This window comes from Lampris incognitus, chromosome 21 (genome assembly GCF_029633865.1).
Source record: "Lampris incognitus isolate fLamInc1 chromosome 21, fLamInc1.hap2, whole genome shotgun sequence".
NCBI classification, from domain to species: domain Eukaryota; kingdom Metazoa; phylum Chordata; class Actinopteri; order Lampriformes; family Lampridae; genus Lampris; species Lampris incognitus.
In genome coordinates, this window is record NC_079231.1 from 25,949,112 (window position 1) to 25,972,382 (window position 23,271).

Consider the following 23,271-nt stretch of genomic DNA (forward strand, 5'->3'; position numbering starts at 1 on the left):
CAGTATCCTTTACCCCTCATCGATGACCTCTTTTCAGGTTTGTCTGGAGGACAAAGTTTAGTAAAATAGACTTATGTCAGGCATATCTGCAGATGCATGTGGATCCAGAATCACAGGAACTGTTGACCATAGTGACACACAAAGGGCTATACAGGTACCATAGGCTCCCTTTTTGGGATTACTTCTGCTCCTGCACTGTTCCAAACAGCAGTGGACCAAATTCTGAGTGGGCTACCAGGGACCCAGTGCTATCTGGATGACCTCCTTATCACAGGTCCAGATGAGAAATCCCACTTAAGGAACGTGGATGCAACACTACAAAGACTGGAGGATTATGGTCTGAGAGTAAGGAAGAATAAATGTGAATTTTTCAGATCTTCTGTTGAGTACCTGGGCCACGAAATTGACAGTAACGGACCCCACAAGGCACTATCAAAGGTGAAGGCTATTGTGGATGCACCGTTCCCGAAGAATGTGAGTCAACTGAGATCATTCCTTGGCCTGCTGACATAATATGCAAAGTTCATGCCTAACTTAGCCAATGAGCTGAAGCCACTGTATGAGCTTTTAAACAAAACCAAAATATGGAAGTGAACAGACAAATGTGAGGTAGCTTTCAGAGAAGTCAATTTGGCCCTCACTGAATCAGAGACCCCCTCATTTTGACCCCAAACTACCACTTCAGTTGGCATGTGACGCCTCGCCGTATGGTGTAGGTGCAGTAGTGTCACACATCTTACCATCAGGGGAAGAGAGACCAATTGCCTTCGCATCGAGGACCTTGAGCCAGGCAGAAAGCAGGTACGCACAGTTTGAGCATGAAGCACTGTCTGTAATATTTGGAGTGCAGAAATTCCATCAGTATCTTTTTGGCAGGAAATTTACGCTACTGACTGACCATTGACCACTCACCTCTATCCTTGGTCCCCACATTGGCATACCGTCACTGGCAGCCAGTCGCATGCAGAGATGGGCTCTGTTATTGCCCGCTCACCAGTATGACATAAATTACAGGAAAGCAGACTGGCACGGGAACGCAGATGGGCTCTCCAGGCTCCCGTTACCTGTCAAACACGCTGAGCCAACACAAGCTGAGATCTTCTACTTCAAGGAAGTACCTGCTGCTCCAGTGACCTCGACTCATGTGAAGAAACACACATGCACTGATCCAGTCCTGTCTGAGGTTATGGACATCATCACCTGTGGAAGGAGAGGAGAGATGACACAGAGTTTGAAGCCTTACCTGGTGAGAGGGAACGAGCTTTCAGTCCAGTCTGGATGCTTATTGTAGGGCTATCGTGTCATCATTCCACCGCTACTAAGAGAGAAAGTGCTTGATGAGCTCCACTCTGGACACTGTGGTGTGGTGCAAATGAAAGAGATTGCACACAGCTATTTCTTGTGTATGGGCCTGGACGCAGCTATAGAGGAGAAAGCAAAGTCATTTTCTGCCTGCAGAAATTGAGAAACCTCCCACAGTTGGCTCCATTACACCCATGGGGCTGGCCTTAAGAACCGTGGCAAAGAGTCCATATAGACTTTGCTGGACCGCTGGAGAACTACATGTTTTTAGTGGTGGTCGACGCTCATAGCAAATGGCCTGAAGTTGCCGTCATGAAGCGCACTTCCTCAGAGAGAACCATTGAAGAGCTAAGGTCTATCTTCAGCTGTTTTGGTTTACCACAGCAGCTTGTTAGTGATAACGGCCCACAACTAGTGTCTGAAGAGTTCAAGACATTCATGGAAGAGAACGGAATCCAACACATCAAGTCTGCGCCGTATCACCCAGCTACAAATGGGCTCACAGAAAGATTTGTACAGACCATGAAGCAAGCGCTCACGTCCTCTCAAGGTATGCAGTCCCTCAACTGGCGTCTCCGTGCCTTCCTGTTGTCTTACCGAAACACACGTCATGCAACCACAAAGGTGTCTCCTGCCACAGCTCTGCTCAAGATACAACTCTGCACTCGTCTGGACCTCCTGAGACCACAAAAGACAAGAGAGGTTGTGCACCATCAACAGATAGCTCAGGCAGAGAGACGAGGGAAAGCAAGGCTGCAGAGCTTCACAGCTGGTGACAGCGTTCTCGCCCGGAACTATTCCAAAGGGGAAAATTGGACACCAGCAACAGTTTTAGCAAAAACAGGTCCAGTGTCTTACACAGTAGAAACCAGTAGTCGTCTAATCTGGAGAAGACACATTGATCAACTACTCCACACTTCTGGTTCCTGTGTTGATTCACCTCAGCCATTATCCTTTGATCCAGAGCTGGAGGTCTACCAGGAACCACCTCCATCACCAGAAGATCTCCAGACACAAGCGTCCGGAATGGATACAGTTCCAGACACCCCTACGCCTGCTGAGGTACCTACGCCAGGCATCACTTCGCCCAGACCAGGACCCATACAGGCACCACCCAGAGACACAGTGACTGACTTACCCACAGGTCGTACTTACCCCAGAAGATACAGACGACCTCCGGATAGACTGACACTGTTGTCTAGAGACTAACCCACAGTGTTGGGGCATAATAATCCCCAGGGTTCAGTCCGGGAAATGAGGTCTTTCCCTAGTTCAGGCAAAAGTTCTATATTGTCAAAACAAGTTTTGGCAATTAACACATGTTAATTTGTTAAAAGTAATCATAAAGGGACGAATACCAAACAATAGAGAATGTGACATAGTAATAGATTTTATTTGAAACCAAGATTTTAAAGAAAGTATACATGGAGTGAAATGTTTTATTTTTGTCAAGGGAACATGAAAAATAAAGGGGGAGGGATCTGTTATGTGTTGGCCATCTAGGTTTGTCCCTTCTGAGATACCATCACACTTCCCTTGTGTACCTTGTGTGTTATGGTTATTCTGATTCCGGGGTTCCGACAAGACTACATCTGACCACATAAAATAGTCCTCCGTCTCCTGCCTCTTTATTAGAAGTTATAATCAAGTAGAAATAGGAGTATACAACACTGCCCCACCAGAAACTGGAGCTCATGAGTACCTTGGTGACATGAGAGAGTCTCGTGTATGAAGCTTGAAGAATGATCCAGCAGCAAGTTTTCTGCACTTCCCTGCTCACCTGTTATTGGAGCAGGGCAGGGTAACACTATCTGAAGGGGTGTGCATAATACTGACATGAAACCGCCACAACCATGACATGACACCTGTCATGAACACGGAGTCTTTATGAATGTTTATGACTGTTGTCATTAAGTGTCATTTGGTCAATCATGTAATTTTTGATCCAAAGATGACATTGAGATGTCTGTTTTCGAGCTGCAGACGAGCAAAATACATCAAATCGAGCAGCTCAGAACGACTGGGTCAACTACAACAGATTCCAACAATGTCAGCTTTGCATTAGAAATGACACAACTGACCGAATGACGGTTAAAAACAACAGTCATAAACATTCATAGAGATTCCTTCATGTTGTGTGACGCAGGGCAGAAATTTCTATGGGCAGGGCTAACACTTATATAGCCAACATGTGAACATGCTTCCTGGCTGTGGTCAACATCTGTCTGGTTCTGTCCTGCACATCTGGTCAACATATGTCTTGTTCTGACCTGCACATCTGGCCAACATCTGACTTGTTCTGTCTTACACATCTGGTCAAAATCTCTGGGTCTGTCCTGCACATCTGGCCAACATCTGTCGTGTACTGTCTTGCATATCCGATCAACATCTGTCTGGTTCTGTCCTGAATATCTGGTCACATGGTTCACAGTAATATTTGATAACGGCTGCAAGCAGCAGGCTTTAATATAAACTGTATCGTACTATAATGTTATGACAATGTCCTGAGCAAATGACGGTGATGGCGTTAACGAGTCATCACCATCATTGCACTTCCTGGGTGAAGATTTCAAATCCTATCCCTTGTAGCTCCGTTCTGATTGAGCACTACCCAGTAGAGGGCGCCCCAGAACAAGGGGTAGGGTCAGGTGGGGGGATTCGACTCAGTGCATAACTTTATTCCACTGACTTCCGGTTTCTACTGCAGTGGTCATACCAGTTTCCTGTTTGTTGGCACGTGCTACTGACAACGACATATTTTTCGCAAGACCTACAAGATTTACCATAAATAAATATCAAAATTTACCATGGATAAATGTTGTGGTGATACACAATTGACGATAGATTTACCAGGGGCTGCTGCTCCTTTAAGGCAGACATTCAGAGTGATGACGTAGGCATTGCTTAGAATTGCCGGGGCGGAGCCATGTTGGCAGCAGCCTAGGCGGTTGGTTAGCTGGTTGCCAGGGGAGATTGTGCTGTATCGATGTTGTTTTGTGTGGCGAGTAAACGGAATGGACTCGACTCGATCTCTCCGTCTCCTCATTCCTGCACTCCCACATTGGTGACCCCGCACGTTGACAACGAACATGTCGACCCAAAGCGATGACGACACCGCTCCGGCTCCGAGTCATGCTAACGGTATGGCTCATGTTAGCGCTAGCATCTCAGCAGCGACGGTGAAGTTGCCCGAGTTTTGGCAGCACAGTCCCCGGCCATGGTTTCAGCACATTGAAGCCCAGTTCGAGCTGGGAGGAATAACGCGGGACGGTACGAGGTGTTTCCATGTGGTGGCGGCGTTGGATGCCCGGACCACGGCCCGAGCTATGGGGCTACTGGAAGCCCCCCGGATGTGGGGAAACACGGCGCACTCACGGCTTCCTTTTGCAGCTCTTCCAGCTGTCGGAGATGGAGAAGGCGGCTCGCCTGTTGTCACTCAACGGACTCGGCGATAGCAAACCTTCCGAGCTGCTGGAGAAGATGTTGGCCGTTTTGGGCTCGGCGGACCCCTCCTTCATTTTCACCCATGTTTTTCTACGGCAGCGCCTGTGCGCACAGCGCTAGCCAGCTCCCCCCCCCCCTCCTCCACCAAAGGCTACCGCGCTCTGGGTGCGGAAGCGGACAGGATTTCCCTCGCCAACCGGCAGCAGTTCGTTCCTGCGATGCTCCCCACCCAGACCTCGCCCCCGCCGCTGGAGGAGGCCGCGGTGCCCGCCCGCCGCCAGCGTGACAGCAGCGGGCTGTGTTATTACCAGAACAGGTTTGGTGCCAGGGCCAAGCAGTGTCGCCCGCCATGCAGCTTCAGCGTCCAGGGAAACGCCAGGGGGCGCTCAATAGCAGCTATGAGCGCCGGCGAGAACAGCAGGCTGTTGTTTATCAAGGACGCCTCATCTGGCCGGCGGCTGCCGGTCGATTCGGGCGCTCAGCGTAGCATCCTGCCTGCATCGGCCGCGGACACCATGGCCGTCGGACAAGGCCCCCCGATGGATGCCACGAACGGCACGCCCATACGTACCTACGGCACCGGGTATGTGGAGGTGTGTTTCGGCGGGCGGCGTTTCGGCTGGGACTTCGTTATGGCCGCGGTGTCGGTTCCCCTCCTGGGCGCGGACTTCCTGTGCGCCTTCAGGCTGCTGGTGGATGTTACGAACTGTCGCTTGATCGATGCTGTCTCTTTCGCTACATACCCGTGCACACTGGGAGGTGCAGGGACGCTCGGCCTGTCAAACATGCTCGCCGCCGGAGACACGTATCAACGACCGCTCGCAGAGTTCCCTGACCTCACCACACCTATGTCTCATCAGCAGTGGCCACGCACGGCGTGGAGCACCATATTGCCACCGACGGTCAGGGTCTACGCACGTGCTCGGCGCCTCGACTCTGCTAAGCTAGCGATCAACAGGGAGGAGTTTGTCACCATGGAACGCCTCGGCATCGTGCGCCGCTCGGACAGCCCGTGGGCCTCCCCCCTGCACATGGTTTCTAAGGCTGACGGCGGTTGGCGCCGCTGCGGCGATTTTCGTCACCTGAACAACGCCACAACCCCCGACCGGTGCCCCGTCCCGCATATACAGGACTTCTCCGCCCACCCGGCGGGGGCCACCATCTTTTCCAAAGTAGATTTGGTGCGGGGCTACCACCAGGTACCGGTCCACCCTCGGGACGTGCCCAAGACAGCGGTCATCACGCCATTTGGACTCTTCCGAGTTCCTGCGGATGCCCTTCGGTCTCAAGGGGGCAGCGCAGACTTTCCAGCGACTGATGGACTCTGTGCTACGGGATCTGCGGTTCTTGTTTGTTTATGTGGATGACATTCTCGTGGCCAGCGCATCCGCGGAGGAGTACCTGACGCAGCTCCGGCAGTTGTTCTAGCGATTCAGTGCACATGGACTCATAGTCAACCCAGCCAAGTGCCAGTTTGGCCTGTCGTCCATTGACTTCCTTGGCCACCACGTCTCCCCTCAGGGAGCCGTTCCGCTTCCTGCTAGAGTGGACTCCGTCACCAGTTTTCCACGCCCCCGCACTGTGAAGTCCCTGCAGGAGTTCTTGGGCATGGTGAACTTTTATAACAGGTTTATTCCCCACACAGCTCACCGCATGCGGCCCTTGTACGAGGCCCTGCGGGGCAAGGAAGCCAAGGGCGAGATAGACTGGTTCCCGGGGATGGACGAAGCTTTCGACGACGCCAAGACTGCGCTGGCCAATGCCGCTTTGCTGGCGCACCCGCCCCCCAGTGCCCCGATTGCCCTCATGACCGACGCTTCTGACTATGCGGTCGGGGCGGTGGGCGAGCAGTGGGTGGGCGGTGCCTGGCAGCCCCTTGCCTTCTTTAGCAAACAGCTTAAAGACAACGAGCGGAAGTACAGCACTTTCGCCCGGGAACTCCTGGGTCTCTTCTTCGTCACCCAACACTTCAGGTTCCTGTTGGAAGGCTGCTGTTTCACTGCCTTCGTCGGCCACAAACCGCTGACATTTGACATGGCCAAGACCCCCGAGCCGTGGTCCGGGCACCAACAGCGTCAGCTCTCTGCCATCTCAGAGTTTACCGAAGACATCCGGCACGTGGCTGGCAAGGACAACTTGGTCACTGACTGCCTCTCCCGGGCGGTGGCAGGGTCCGTTCACTAGGGACTCGATTATGCTGCCATGGCTGCAGACCAAGCCACTGACGCGGACATCCAGGCCTATCGGACAGCTGCTACGGGGCTGCGGTTGAAGGATGTGGTGTTTGACAGCGCCAACGCCACGCTCCTCTGCGACGTTTCCACGGACCTGCCCCACCCCATGGTGCCCACCGGCTGGCGGCGCCGTGTTTTTGACGTTATCCATGGCCTTTCCCACCCAGGTGTGAAGGCGTCTACTAAGCTGGTGGGGGCCAAGTTTGTCTGGCCCGGCCTCAGGAAGGACGTCAAGGCCTGGGCTGACTCCTGCGTGGCGTGCCAGCGTTCCAAAGTACACCGTCATACCAAAGCCCCCTTGGCGCCATTCCTGGTGCCCGAGAGGCGTTTTGAACATTGTGAATGTGGACCTGGTGGGCCCCATGCCCCCCTCCCACGGGTTCACTCACCTTCTCACCATGGTGGACAGGACCACCAGCTGGCCGGAAGCTGTTCCCCGTCATTGACCACATCTACTGAGGTGGCCCGGGCATTCATCGGGTCCTGGGTGGCCCGTTTTGGCACGCCGGCTGACCTCACCTCCGACAGGGGCCCGCAGTTCACGTCGGACCTCTGGACTGCAGTCACGGAGGGGCTGGGTGTGAAGCTCCACCGCACCACAGCGTACAACCCACAGGGCAACGGACTTTGTGAGCGGTTTCATCGGTCTATGAAGGCCGCTCTTCGTGCCAGCCTCACGGACAGCAACTGGGTCGATGGCCTCCCGTGGGTCATGCTCGGCCTTCGCTCTGCCCCCAAGGAAGACCTCCAGTCCTCGTCTGCAGAGCTGGTTTACGGCCAGCCGCTGCGTGTCCCGGGTGAGTTTCTCCCGGACTGGTCTGCAGCTTCTCATCGGGCTGTGGCCCGGGATGGTGCCAACGCTTTCCCTCCAATCCCTACATCTCACCACTGCCTCCCTCAGTCCTACGTCCCCAAGGATCTGCTGTCGGCCAGGTACGTCTTCATCCGCCACGACAGCCACCATACCCCCCTGCAGCCCCCCTACGACGGGCCCTTCCGCGTCCTGGAAGCGGGGCCTAAGAACTTTGTAGTGGACATGGGGGGCAAGCCGGAGCGGGTCTGGGTGGACTGTCTCAAGTCAGCCCATTTGGACCTGGATGTGCCGGTTGATTTGGCCCTGCCCTCGCAGTGACGGCGCACCCCTTCTCGGGCCCCCGGCCCAGCCTCGGCCCCTGCTCGGGCTCCGGCTCTGTCCCCTGCCCCTGCCCCTATACCCATTCAGCGCAGCCGTTTTGGCCGCCTGGTCCGCCCTCTGAGATGTTGACTGTTTCATTGGGGACTGTTCGCCTGTTGGCTGTTTGTGTTTCACCGAGTACTGATGTGTTACATTACTGTTTTGCATTTTTTCGTGATAGTGAATTCTGGGGGGGGCCTGTGTGGTGATACACAATTAAGGATAGATTCACCAGGCGCTGCTGCTCCTCTAAGGCAGACTTTCAGAGTTCTGACGTAGGCACTGCATAGAGTTTTCCAGGAAGTGGGGCCATGTTTTCAGCAGCCTAGCGGTTAGCTGGTTGCCAGGAGAGATTGTCTTGTATCGGTGTTGTTTTGTGTTGAGAGTAAACGGAATTGACTCGACTCGATCTCTGCGTCTCCTCATTCCTGCACTCCCACAATGTCAATATTTACCATAGATAAATATCAAGATTTACCATGGATAAATGTCAAGATTCACCATGGATAAATGTCAAGATTCACCATGGATAAATGTCAAGATTTACCATGGATAAATGTCAAGATTCACCATGGATAAATATCAAGATTTACCATGGATAAATGTCAAGATTCACCATGGATAAATGTCAAGATTTACCATGGATAAATTTCAAGATTCACCATGGATAAATGTCAAGATTTACCATGGATAAATGTCAAGATTTATCATGGATAAATGTCAAGATTTACCATGGATAAATGTCAAGATTTACCATGGATAAATGTCAAGATTCACCATGGATAAATGTCAAGATTCACCATGGATAAATGTCAAGATTTATCATGGATAAATATCAAGATTTATCATGGATAAATATGAAGATTCGCCATGGATAAATTTCAAGATTTACCATGGATAAATATCAAGATTTATCATGGATAAATATGAAGGATTGCCATGGATAAATGTCAAGATTCACCATGGATAAAGATTTACCATGGATAAATATCAAGATTTGCCATGGATAAATATTTACCATGGATAAATATCAAGATTTGCCATGGATAAATATTTACCATGGATAGTGTCAAGATTTACCATGGTTAAATATCAAGATTTACCATAGATAAATATTTACCATGGATAGTGTCAAGATTTGCCATGGATAAATGTCAACAACATGCACAGAGCTGTCGACAAACTTCCACCTGCAGCTACGGGTGAGAAGTTTCATGTTGTACACGTCAGTTTACATCCACAGTTATGAGGACGAGGACGTAACGTAATATGTACAACTTGAAACTTTTTACCACTAGTCAACTCTGGAATACTGGACAAGAACAGCTTGAATCTTAAGAATAAGCTGGGCTGTCAGTATTTCTTCTTGTAGACTTGGATATCTTCAACAGAGGGTGTTGTGTTCCTCTGCTCTGCATCTACTGTGTTTCAAGTCTGACAGCTTTTTCCAAGAAAAACAGCACTGCTCCATGGTGCATGCAACACAATCCAGGGTACTATTATTAGATGAACGCTGCAGTACAACTGACTATAAATATACATGCCTTACTGGCTTTCTGTACTATCTCAGTAGTAGGATTGTGCAGTACAACTGAATATAAATAGATGTGTCTTACTGGCTTCATGTAGTATCTCAGTAGCAGAGTTGTGTAGTACAACTGAATATACATAGATGTGTCTTACTGGCTTTGTGTAGTATCTCAGTAGTAGAATTGTGCAGTACAACTGAATATAAATAGATGTGTCTTACTGGCTTCATGTAGTATCTCAGTAGTAGAATTGTGTAGTACAACTGAATATAAATAGATGTGTCCTACTGGCTTCATGTAGTATCTCAGTAGCAGAGTTGTGTAGTACAACTGAATATACATAGATGTGTCTTACTGGCTTCATGTAGTATCTCAGTAGCAGAGTTGTGTAGTACAACTGAATATACATAGATGTGTCTTACTGGCTTTGTGTAGTATCTCAGTAGTAGAATTGTGCAGTACAACTGAATATAAATAGATGTGTCTTACTGGCTTCGTATAGTATCTCAGTAGGAGAATTGTGTAGTACAACTGAGTATAAATAGATGTGTCTTACTGGCTTTGTGTAGTATCTCAGTAGCTTGTTGTTGAACCCTGTCCCTGCTGCCCTCCAGCTCGTATTCAGTGTCCTTCAGTTGCATCACCCAGATCTCTCCATCCTGGATGGCCTCTTCTAGCTGCTTATGGAGGTTCTGGAACACACACACACACACACACACACATATTCAGTCATGTACACAAACACAAATAAGCACAGAGAAATGTACACACAGAGAAAGCATAACAAAACATGTAGCGCAATTAATTAAACACACACACACACACACACACAAATAGTTATATATAGCTATGTATAACTATATATATATAACTAATATACATATATAACTGTATGTATGTATGTATGTGTATGTGTGTGTGTATATATATATATAGTTATATATATAGTTATACACACACACACACACACATATATATACATATATATATATATATATATATACACTACCGTTCAAAAGTTTGGGATCACCCAAACAATTTTGTGTTTTCCATGAAAAGTCACACTTATTCACCACCATATGTTGTGAAATGAATAGAAAATAGAGTCAAGACATTGACAAGGTTAGAAATAATGATTTGTATTTGAAATAAGATTTTTTTTACATCAAACTTTGCTTTCGTCAAAGAATCCTCCATTTGCAGCAATTACAGCATTGCAGACCTTTGGCATTCTAGCTGTTAATTTGTTGAGGTAATCTGGAGAAATTGCACCCCACGCTTCCAGAAGCAGCTCCCACAAGTTGGATTGGTTGGATGGGCACTTCTTTGAGCAGATTGAGTTTCTGGAGCATCACATTTGTGGGGTCAATTAAACGCTCAAAATGGCCAGAAAAAGAGAACTTTCATCTGAAACTCGACAGTCTATTCTTGTTCTTAGAAATGAAGGCTATTCCATGCGAGAAATTGCTAAGAAATTGAAGATTTCCTACACCGGTGTGTACTACTCCCTTCAGAGGACAGCACAAACAGGCTCTAACCAGAGTAGAAAAAGAAGTGGGAGGCCGCGTTGCACAACTGAGCAAGAAGATAAGTACATTAGAGTCTCTAGTTTGAGAAACAGACGCCTCACAGGTCCCCAACTGGCATCTTCATTAAATAGTACCTGTTAGAGCCTGTTTGTGCTGTCCTCTGAAGGGAGTAGTACACACCGGTGTAGGAAATCTTCAATTTCTTAGCAATTTCTCGCATGGAATAGCCTTCATTTCTAAGAACAAGAATAGACTGTCGAGTTTCAGATGAAAGTTCTCTTTTTCTGGCCATTTTGAGCGTTTAATTGACCCCACAAATGTGATGCTCCAGAAACTCAATCTGCTCAAAGAAGTGCCCATCCAACCAATCCAACTTGTGGGAGCTGCTTCTGGAAGCGTGGGGTGCAATTTCTCCAGATTACCTCAACAAATTAACAGCTAGAATGCCAAAGGTCTGCAATGCTGTAATTGCTGCAAATGGAGGATTCTTTGACGAAAGCAAAGTTTGATGTAAAAAAATCTTATTTCAAATACAAATCATTATTTCTAACCTTGTCAATGTCTTGACTCTATTTTCTATTCATTTCACAACATATGGTGGTGAATAAGTGTGACTTTTCATGGAAAACACAAAATTGTTTGGGTGATCCCAAACTTTTGAACGGTAGTGTATATATTCGTGATGTCACAATTAACACGTTAATTTTGTGATTAATTTGGTAGTAAAAAAAACATTTAAAAATCAACACAACGCAATTAACACATTAAAGAAATTAACTATTAAGGCGGCTGTGTTTGGTTAACTTCCTGTGCAGGTTGTTCCACAGACATACTGGAGGACCTGGTTGTTCCACAGACATATTGGAGGACCTAGTTGTTCCATAGGCATACTGGAGGACCTGGTTGTTCCACAGACGTACTGGAGGACCTGGTTGTTCTACAGACATACTGGAGGACCTGGTTGTTCCACAGACATACTGGAGGACCTGGTTGTTCCACAGACATACTGGGGGACCTGGTTGTTCCACCGACATATTGGAGGACCTGGTTGTTCCACAGACATACTGGAGGACCTGGTTGTTCTACAGGCATACTGGAGGACCTGGTTGTGCCATAGACATACTGGAGGACCTAGTTGTTCCACAGACATACTGGAGGACCTGGTTGTTCCACAGACATACTGGAGGACCTGGTTGTTCCACAGGCATACTGGAGGACCTGGTTGTGCCACAGACATACTGGAGGACCTGGTTGTGCCACAGACATACTGGAGGACCTGGTTTTTCCACAGACATACTGAAGGACCTGGTTGTTCCACAGACATACTGGAGGACCTGGTTGTTCTACAGGCATACTGGAGGACCTGGTTGTGCCATAGACATACTGGAGGACCTAGTTGTTCCACAGACATACTGGAGGACCTGGTTGTTCCACAGACATACTGCAGGACCTGGTTGTTCCACAGACATACTGGAGGACCTGGTTGTTCCACAGACATATTGGAGGACCTGGTTGTTCCACAGACATACTGGAGGATCTGGTTGTTCCACAGGCATACTGGAGGACCTGGTTGTTCCACAGGCATACTGGAGGACCTGGTTGTTCCACAGACATACTGGAGGACCCGGTTGTTCCACAGACACACTGGGGGATCTGGTTGTTCCACAGACATATTGGAGGACCTGGTTGTTCCACAGACATACTGGAGGACCTGGTTGTTCCACAGACATACTGGAGGACCTGGTTGTTCCACAGACATATTGGAGGACCTGGTTGTTCCACAGACATACTGCAGGACCTGGTTGTTCCACAGACATACTGGAGGACCTGGTTGTTCCACAGACATACTGGAGGACCTGGTTGTTCCACAGACATATTGGAGGACCCGGTTGTTCCACAGACATACTGGAGGACCTGGTTGTTCCACAGACATACTGGAGGACCTGGTTGTTCCACAGACATACTGGAGGATCTGGTTGTTCTACAGGCATACTGGAGGATCTGGTCGTTCCACAGGCATACTGTGGGATCTGGTTGTGCTACAGACATATTGGAAGATCTGGTCTGGGGGATCTGGTTTTTCCTCAGGCATACTGAGGGACCTGGTTGTGCTACAGACATATTGGAGGACCTGGTTGTTCCACAGGCATACTGGAGGACCTGGTTGTTCCACAGGCATACTGGAGGACCTGGTTGTGCTACAGACATATTGGAGGATCTGGTTGTTCCACAGACATAGTGGAGGATCTGGTTGTTCCACAGACATAGTGGGGGATCTGGTTGTTCCACAGACATAGTGGGGGATTTGGTTGTTCCACAGGCATACTGAGGGACCTGGTTTTGCTACAGACATATTGGAGGATATGGTTGTTCCACAGGCATAATGGAGGACCTGGTCGTGCTACAGACATACTGGAGGACCTGGTTGTGCTACAGACATATTGGGGGATCTGGTTGTTCCACAGACATACTGGGGGATCTGCTTGTTCCACAAAAATATTGGGGGAACTCGTTGTCCAATAGGCATACTGGGGCAGTCGGTTTTTCTATACACATATTGGGGGCTTGGTTGTTCCACACGGACATTGGGGACTTGGTTGTTCCTTAGGCATATCGGGGGACTTCCTGTGCAGGTTGAAACCAGCAGTGAAATGTTTAACATGGATAAATATTTACCAGTGGTTGGCGCGGTCGCTGTGGTGTGACCACAGGTGTGCAGTATTAAGTGGTGTACAATATGTAGTGTGACCACAGGTGTGCAGTATAAAGTGGTGTACAATATGTAGTGTGACCACAGGTGTGTGGTATAAAGTGGTGTACAATATGTAGTGTGACCACAGGTGTGCAGTATAAAGTGGTGTACAATATGTAGTGTGACCACAGGTGTGCAGTATAAAGTGGTGTACAATATGTAGTGTGACCACAGGTGTGCGGTATAAAGTGGTGTACAATATGTAGTTTTACCACAGGTGTGCAGTATAAAGTGGTGTACAATATGTAGTTTTACCACAGGTGTGCAGTATAAAGTGGTGTACAATATGTAGTTTGACCACAGGTGTGCAGTATAAAGTTGTGTACAGTATGTAGTTTGACCACAGGGGGCAGTATAATGTGGTGTACGTTATGTAGCATGTCTGTGAATGTTCTCATTAATCCAGGTCATGGTTCTCCAAAAGAACTGAATCAAGTGCAACTGGACTTGGTATATATCCGTGAAGATGTTCCGCCTCTCATCCAAGAGGCTTCCTCAGTTCGTGCCTTTCTGACTAGACCAAGCTAGTCTGACTGGCTGCTGATGAGACTCAGAATTTATCCTCTTTGGAGTCATTATCAGAGCTATAGATGTCAATGGCTCTTTTGTGTTCCGATGTTTAGCAACGAGAGTCGTTGGAGGTGTTAGTTTCGACTGTTGTTCTTGGAGGCGAAGCTTTTGAGTCTCCTGGGTGGAGATGAAAGGACGGCATTGTATGTGGGGGATAGGTGGTGTCGCAGACCTCCTCCTCTGTTGAGGGATGGGTTTTTTTGTGTTTGTGTTTGTGATAGCCTCCAAGAACAACAGTCAGACACACACACACACACACACGTATACCTTAATGGTTCCATCAGCATTGGTGAGTGATGTTTGTAGTCTGTTGGTCTTGTCTCTGTTCTCCCTGGCCTCCTCCTGGGCTCTCTGCAGTTCAGTCCTCAGTTTGGACAGGGAGCGCTGGAGAGCTGCCTCCTGGGCCTGGAACTCCTTACGAAGCTCAACCTTAGTGTTAAGAAAAGTCAAATCATCTGCTCAGGGACAACGGTAGAAACCGGTTTCCTCAAATTGTCAAATTTGTTGATGAAGAATAATCTGGCTTCATGAGAGATTTAGCTGAATGACTATTTTTGACTGAATTTCATTATGTGAAAGTATTGCCTTATATCCAGAATTTGGGGATTGGACAGTTGGAGAGCACCTTGCTCTGCATTTAATATTTAATTAAGATCAACCTGGAAGAGGACATTATTTAGAATGTACATGTTCTCTTAATTTGCTCATGCTCTCATTGCCACACTGTTCAGGCTTTTTTAAATAATGGTACAGAACAGGTTGTGTCTTTGACACCCAGACCAAACCATTGCTAATCTAGTGCCTTTTGGGCACCATTTATATACAGAAATAGGCCGGCAGGGATTTTGGTACCCTTCAAAAAGATGTGAAATTGCTAAATAAAAAGGTATTAACCTTATATACTAATAAGTTTTGAGAGTCAGTCAGCCCTCTCCCCCTCCCCCTCCCCCGATATGGTGGAACTGGCATTAGGACACATGCCCTGACACTTCTTCCAGAATGGTTGCTTTATGAGACTTACAGTTTAGACGTTTTCTAGTAATCAAGTGTCATGATGAAGAGTTGTTTTACCTCCGTCCTTTTCCAAGCCAGCAGGTTCTCTGCCGTTAGCTGGTGTGTGCGCCTCATAGCCTCCAGCTCTCTCTCATAATACTCCTGAGCCTTAGCCAGCTTAGCTTCATACTCCTCGACCAGATGTACTTTGTCTTTAGACAGCTCCTCCACTCTCTCCATCAACGATTCTACCTGCAGACAGACAGACAGACAGACAGACAGACAGACAGACAGGCAAGCAGATGGATAAATAGACGGGGAAAGACAGAGCTTCTTGTCTTTCGTACACCATTTTTCTGTGTCTCTCCTCCTTTTTGCACACACCTCTTGGCTATGGAGTTCGGCCAATTTCTCCTGGTCCTCAGTGGAGCTGGCACTCTGGTTCTGCTGGTTGTTAAGTAGCTCCTCTACTTCTTGTCTGTGGTTGGCTCTAAGCTCCTCCAGCGCTCTCCGTTTATCAGTCTCAAACTGGGCCTGTGCCAGTCCGAAGGCTCGCAGTTTCTCTTCAAAATCTCTCCGCATCTCCTCCACCTGTTGAAACAGCATCTATTCACCTATCCGTTTTCTTCACGGAATGACCTTGTTACAGAGGTGTTACGGGACCTACCCAAACATGCTTTGAGCTAAACACAGGGAGAAACCTTCCACATTTTGTTTTTCCACTTATAGGTACACAAACAGTCATGCATGCAACACCCTTACTTATGTGCAAATGTGCAGTCACCAGTTCACGTAAAAGCATGTCCCTGGGCTGGGACAGGTAGCCAAGGAACAGGCAGGTAGCCCAACTAAACATGGGTCGAACTTGCAAACACAGAATGAAGGAGTATGGTCTGATCATTACATTGCTCCCGAAAGTATCTCAATTGCACCATTTCGATCAGTCACATCTTCCTCAGGCCTGGGGTCACACTCAGGACCCTCTTGCTGTAAGGTAATACTGCTAACTCGGTCCAGCTCAGTGCATACTCAAATCATCAAATCACAATCACAAATTAATGTCCTCTACTTGTAGATACTATTGCGGATGAAAGCAGAACTTCTCCTCCTACTCATGGCACCCTAAGAGAAAACACCATACCACAATCTACAATCCTTTAGTGTTTGGGTAATACTTTGCATTTTTTTTATTATTTTTTTTGGATGTTTTCCCCTTTTTTTTCCCCAATTGTATCTGGCCAATCACCCCACTCGTCCGAGTCGCTGCTCCAGCCCCTCTGCTGATCCGGGGAGGGCTGCAGACTACCACATGCCTCCTCTGATACATGTGGTGTCACCAGCCACTTCTTTTCACCTGACAGTGAGGAGTTTCACCAGACGGACGTAGCTCGTGGGAGGATCACACTATTCCCCCAAGTTCCCCCTGAACAGGTGCACCGACCGACCAGAAGAGGCGCTAGTGCAGCGACCAGGACACATAACCTCATCCGGCTTCCCACCCGCAGACACAGCCAATTGAGTCTGTAGGGACATGCGACCAAGCCGGAGGTACCACGGGGATTCGAACCAGCGATTCCCATATTGGTAGGCAATGGAATAGACCGCCATGCCACCCGGACGCCACTATTATATGTTTTCTTAATACATCCATCTATATGTGTGTCTGTGTGTAGCGCCTTACCTCTCTGCTCATAGAGACCACTCTCTGCGTATGCTGGGCCTCGGTGCAGAGCTGAGAATCTTCCATTCTCTGTCTGTACATCTCAAACTCTGCCAGAGCCTTATGATCACAGTAGATTAAAATATAATTAACATTGCATCACATGATCCAATTAACATAGATCACATTATGCGTCACTCAGCTCAATCCATTTCCGTTTGTGCAAATTCACTTTGGTTCAGGCCACTGCCTGCTCTGTTTCATCGGATGACATTACTTTCAGCTCCATTACATTGTTATGGAAAATTACACGATTTATTATAACGTAGTGTGCTACACGTGATATATTATAACGTAGTGTGCTACAAGTGATATAACGTAGTGTGGTACTGTTACGGCTCGCCCACCCCGCGCCAGCAGCCAATCAGCTCGTCAGGGCTGGGCTTAAGTTTGGTGGCCTCCCAGCGCCCGTTGTCAGTTCGTGTTGTAACCTCCTCGCAGTAGCGGCTACTCTCCTCTCACGGTCCTTTTCTCTCCGAACTCATCCCAGCCCTTGGTTCATGTTTTTCCCTTGCAAAGTTTCCCCGTGGAAGTATCCTGCCGTGTTCCCGTTTGGATTACCCGCGAGTTTTTTCCCTTTGGACTTTTCGTTTCTCTTGTCGCTCATTGCCTTCCTATGTTTGACTATTTGTACGCGTAAGGAATAAAGTACGCCAGTTTTCGGCTAACCCCATCTCTGTCTGGTGTCGTGCACTTGGGGTCTTCCACAAACCCTAACAGTACGAACTGACCATGACGACCCCAGCCAACAGAGAGCGTACCGGCCAGTCCGCTTCGAGCGGCTCTCATCGGACAGATCCAACTGACTAACTCCCACACCCAGCAGCTAGAGGCGGCCTCCGCCGCGGTGAGAGATCTTCAGACTCGGGTCCAGCCCCTCCAGGCCTGTGTGGGTAACCTAACGAGCCAGCAGGCGGCGCTGGCGAGCCAAGAAGCAGAGATCCTGCGGCAGTTGCAAACCATCACGGCGGCTTCTTACCATCCGGCCGCCGGGCCAGCCTGCCCCTGGAGTCGTGGGTAACCCGCCCCCTGGGCCCGCTGCCCCGGTTAACCCTGTGGGGCTCAACCCAGTTCCCCGGGAGCCCTGCCTTTCCAGCCCACGACCGTTTGATGGCGACTTTGAGACCTGTGCCACGTTCACCATGCAGTGTGAGCTGGTCTTCCTGCACCAACCCAGCATGTTCATGTCTGATGCTGTCCGGGTCGCCTACGTGACCAACCTGCTCACAGGCCGAGCAGCTCAGTGGGCCACTGCTTCCTGGTCCATGAAAGCCAGTTTCTGCCTCACCTACGAGGCCTTTGAGGCGGAACTACGGAAGGTTTTCCACCATCCAGTCGGTGGCCAGGACCCTGGTGCTCAGCTGAGCAGTATCCAGCAGGGCAGTGGCAGACTACTCGGTGGAGGTCAGGCTGGCCGCAGCTGAGAGCGGCTGGAATGACCAGTCACTTCGGGTCCCCTTCCGGAGGGGTCTCAGCAAGGCTGTCAAGGACCAGCTAGCCACCCGAGAGGAGCCCACCTCCCTCGAGGACCTGATCAAGCTCGCCATCCGCATCGACGGACACCTCCGGGAGAAGAGGCGCGAGCGAGCCCTGCGTGGATCCCCGTCCATTCCCCAGTCGTCCAGCACTCCTAACAGGACCCCTACTCCTGTTCGCCCCACTTTCCCTGTGGCCGTTTCTCCCCCCGCGCCCCAGACCACGACGGGGGAGGAACCTATGCAGCTGGGGCGCACGCGCCTTAGTCCGGCCGAACGGGAGGCCCGGTTCAAGGCGGGTCAATGCCTCTACTGTGGCCAGAAGGGACATCTGATCAGCGGCTGCCCCACTCGGCCAAAAGACTAGGCTCACTGGGGCCCCGGGAGATCCTAGTGAGCCGACTTTCCTGTTCCCGCCGTCCTGCCCCACAGAACCATCTAGTTAGCGTTACCCTGGCCTGGGCTGACCAGCGGCTCGCGGTGGGTGCACTCCTCGACTCGGGGGCTGATGAGTGTTTCGTGGACTTGGAGTTTGCTACCCAGGCTAACATCCCGCTAGAGACGCTGGAGAAGCCCATGGAGGCCTTCGCGCTGGACGAGCGCTGCCTGGCCAGCGTCACCCAACGCACCCACCCTGTCTCTCTCACCACAGCAGGGAACCATGTGGAGAGACTTCGGTTCTACATCATCCAGTCCCCGTTAGTCCCTGTGATCCTAGGGCGCCCCTGGTTCGTGCACTATGAGCCACACATCGCCTGGGTCTCCGGTACCATCATGGAGTGGAGCTCCTCCCGTCATGCCCAATGTCTCCAGGCTGCTCCCGCCCCATCCCCCCGACATGCCCCTAGTACCCCGCCTCCCAACCTCTCCTCTGTTCCCCCTGAGTACCATGAGTTAGGTGAGGTTTTCAGCAAGACCCGGGCCCAATCTCTTCCTCCTCATCGGCCTTATGACTGTGCTATCGACCTCCACTCTGGGGCACCCCTTCCCAGCAGTCGTCTGTACCGTCTGACCATCCCCGAGAAGGCTGCGACGGACGAGTACATCTCCGAGTCCTTGGCAGTGGGGCTCATTTGGCCCTCGTCCTCCCAGGTGGCAGCTGGATTCTTTTTCGTGAAGAAGAAGGACGGGGGCCTCCGACCCTGCATTGACTATCGCCAACTCAATGAGATAACCGTCAGAAACAAGTACCCCCTTCCTCTCATGAGTTCCACCCTTGAGCCCCTCACCCAGGCTACTGTCTTCACTAAGCTGGACCTCCGGTGTGCCTATCATCTGGTCTGGATCCGGAAGGGGGACGAGTGGAAGACAGCCTTTAAGACGCCCTGGGGTCATTATGAGTACCTGGTCATACCGTTCAGCCTCACCTGTTATGCTCGCGCACCAGAACCCGACCCGTGTGGCGAAACCCAAGGCAGACAGACACAGGATGACTTCAAAATCCAAAAAGGTGATTTTATTGGGGGAGGGGAATGTATGGTGCGAAAAGCGTTCCGTTAGTGGGATGTGTGAATAAACTATGTGTGGTGTCCCGTGGTTTGCGTGTATAACTATGTGTGAGTGTTCTTAGCCTATGTGTGGTGCGGTATGTAAATGACCAGGAGGTGTTGAAATAATGTGCGTGCGGAGGGAGAGTCTTGGGAGGAAACAGAGACACGAAGATAAGACACTGGGGAATAAACAGAATGCAAGGAACGCTGGAGGGCTTGTCAGAGCTTTACCGCAGGGTTCAGTACGTCGAAGCACGGAGTGGTGTTCTGGGAGACTTCTTGTAGAGGGCTGCCTGATTGCCACAGGTGTGCCTGATGGATGATGGCAAACACCTGGTGCAGTGCAGCTCTCATCTCCTCAGAGCGCGAGCCGAGCGCTCGGATGTTTCCGGCACGTCCGAGCTGGGGGAGTGGCTTGAACGTGCCGGGGAGGCAGCTCGGGGCGGTGTAACCACAACGTCACCAACGCCCCGGCGGTATTCCAGGCTCTCATGAATGACATTCTCCGCGACATGCTCGACGAGTTTGTGGTGGTCTACCTCGATGACATCCTCATCTTCTCCAGGACCCTCGAGGAACATGTCCAGCATGTCTGCCGGGTACTCGAACGTCTCCTCCAGAACCGGCTCTTCGTCAAGGCAGAGAAGTGCCGGTTCCATTCCCCTTCCGTTGACTACCTGGCCTTCGTCGTTGAGAGGGGACAGACCCGGGCCGACCCCCGCAAGGTCCAGGCTGTGGTGGACTGGCCCGATCCCACATCACGGAAGGAATTACAGAGCTTCCTCGGGTTTGCGAACTTCTATCGGAGGTTCATCCGGAACTACAGCCGCGTGGCAGAACCTCTCACCAGGCTGACCTACCCCTCCCAGCCGTTCATCTGGTCCCCGGCTGCCCGCTCTGCATTCCAGTCCCTCAAGGAGAGGTTCACCAGCACCCCGGTCCTGCTCCACCCGACCCCAAGAGGCAGTTCATCGTAGAGGTGGACGCTTCAGACACCGGGTTGGGGGCTGTCCTCTCCCAGCGGTCAGCGTCTGACCAGAAGGTCCATCCATGCGCCTTCTTCTCTCGCCGGTTCCTCCCCGCCGAGGAGAACTACGATGTCGGGAACCGGGAGCTGCTGGCAGTGGTGGCTGCTCTGGAGGAGTGGCGCCATTGGCTGGAGGGGGCGGAACAGCCGTTCACCATCTGGACGGATCATAAGAAGTTGACGTTCATCCAGGCAACCAAGCGCCTCAATGGTGGGCAGGCACGGTGGGCCAGCTTCCTCAGTCGGTTTGACTTCACGCTGACTTATCGCCCCCAGTCCTGCAACACGAAGGCAGACTCCCTGTCCCGACAACACCCGAGGAGGGAGCCAGCTACAGAGGAGCCGACTCCCATCCTTCCCGAGGCCAGGGTGGTTGGCGTGATTACCTGGGGCATCGAGACCGTGGTCAGGCAGGCATGGCGCTCCCATCTCGCCCCGAGCCACGTCCCTCCACGCCGCCTATTCGTCCCGGACGCAGTCCGGAGCCGGGTTCTCCAGTGGGGCCATGCCAGTCAGTATGCTTGCCACCCGGGTGTCCACCGCACCTTCACCTTTCTGGCTCGGCGTTTCTGGTGGCCCACCATGAGAAACGACGTCAGGGACTTCGTAAGGGCCTGCTCCGTCTGTGCTCGCAGCAAGGCCTCTCACCAGGCACCCATGGGTCTGCTGCAGCCCCTCCCGACTCCAAGCCGGCCCTGGTCCCATGTGGCGTTGGATTTTGTCTCCGGACTGCCTCCCTCCCAGGGTAACACTGTGATCCTGACAGTGGTGGACCACTTCAGTAAGGGAGTGCACCTGGTGGCCCTCCCCAGACTCCCATCGGCTTCTGAGACGGCGGACCTCCTGACGAGCCACGTGTTCCGTCTCCACGGCCTTCCCCTGAACGTCGTCTCGGACTGAGGGCCCCAGTTCGTCTCCCAGGTATGGCGGGCCTTTTGTAAGGGGTTGGGTGCCTCTGTTAGTCTCTCCTCTGGCTATCACCCACAGACTAACGGGCAGACGGAGAGGATGAACCAGAGCGTGGAGTCTGCCCTCCGGTGCGTGGCCGCCAAGAAGCCCAGCTCCTGGAGCCGGCTCCTCCCCTGGGTTGAGTATGCCATCAACTCCCTGGTCAGCTCTGCCACCGGCCTCTCACCTTTTGAGGTGTCCCTGGGCTACCGGCCGCCTCTCTTTGCTGCGCAGGAGTCGGAAGTGGCGGTTCCCTCCGTGCAGGCCCATCTGAACCGGTGTCGTCGCGTCTGGGAGGTGACCAGAGCTGCTCTGCTCCGGGCAGCTGAGCGCACCAGTCGGGGAGCCAACCGACACCGGTCCCCAGCGCCTACGTACCAACCAGGCCAAAGGGTGTGGCTGTCCTCGAAGGATCTCCTGCTTCAGTCCACCGCGAAGAAGCTGAATCCCCGGTTTGTCGGGCCCTTTGATATCAGGAAGGTTCTCAGCCCCGCGGCGGTGAGTCTGAAGCTTCCGGCTTCCTTGAAGATCCATCCCGTGTTTCATGTGTCTCGGGTTAAGCCCATCTCCCACAGTCCTCTGATGCCTCCGGTCCCGGCTCCGGCTCCGCCTCCCCCTGAGATCGTGGATGGCACCCCTAGTGGAAGGTCCGCCGGCTGCTGGACGTCCGGCGCCGAGGACGGGGGTCGTTTGTTCCAGCAGCTTATTACAACATATAGTGACATTTTAAGCTACTTCCTCGCGATCCTCCGTAATTATACAATTGCAGCGAATTTGGGGGGGGGGGGGGGCAGGACCGCCACAGCCGGGATGCGAACCCGTATCTCCTGCACCGAAGGCAACAACGTTAACTAGTCGGCTAAAGGCTCCGACCCGCTAGCCAAGGGCTACCGAGTCTATTTATCCATGCACTTTACACTACCCGCCTCGTTCGGGAAGCGCGTCTCCGCGCTTCAGCATATCACCTTCCTATGCCCTCATGCCTCTGGGCGCACGCGCTTCCGATAGCCTCACGGTCGCACCATCCCACCTCTGACACCAATGTAGTGAATTCAGAGGGCAGCCCGGGACCGCCACAGCTGGG

At 51.2% G+C, this 23,271-nt stretch overlaps 1 protein-coding gene across 1 annotated transcript in view; it reads right to left on the reverse strand.

The window, feature by feature from the left end:
• The window catches only part of LOC130131447 (protein FAM184A-like), an 86,290-nt gene that overhangs the window by 17,412 nt on the left and 45,607 nt on the right, over positions 1 to 23,271 (reverse strand). The window contains exons 5-9 of the mRNA XM_056301124.1: positions 17,209 to 17,307; positions 15,912 to 16,118; positions 15,606 to 15,779; positions 14,802 to 14,963; positions 10,240 to 10,375 (exon numbers count right to left, since the gene is read on the reverse strand). Coding sequence (XP_056157099.1) covers positions 10,240 to 10,375; positions 14,802 to 14,963; positions 15,606 to 15,779; positions 15,912 to 16,118; positions 17,209 to 17,307 — 778 coding nt within the window. The remainder of the gene's footprint in view (positions 1 to 10,239; positions 10,376 to 14,801; positions 14,964 to 15,605; positions 15,780 to 15,911; positions 16,119 to 17,208; positions 17,308 to 23,271) is intronic.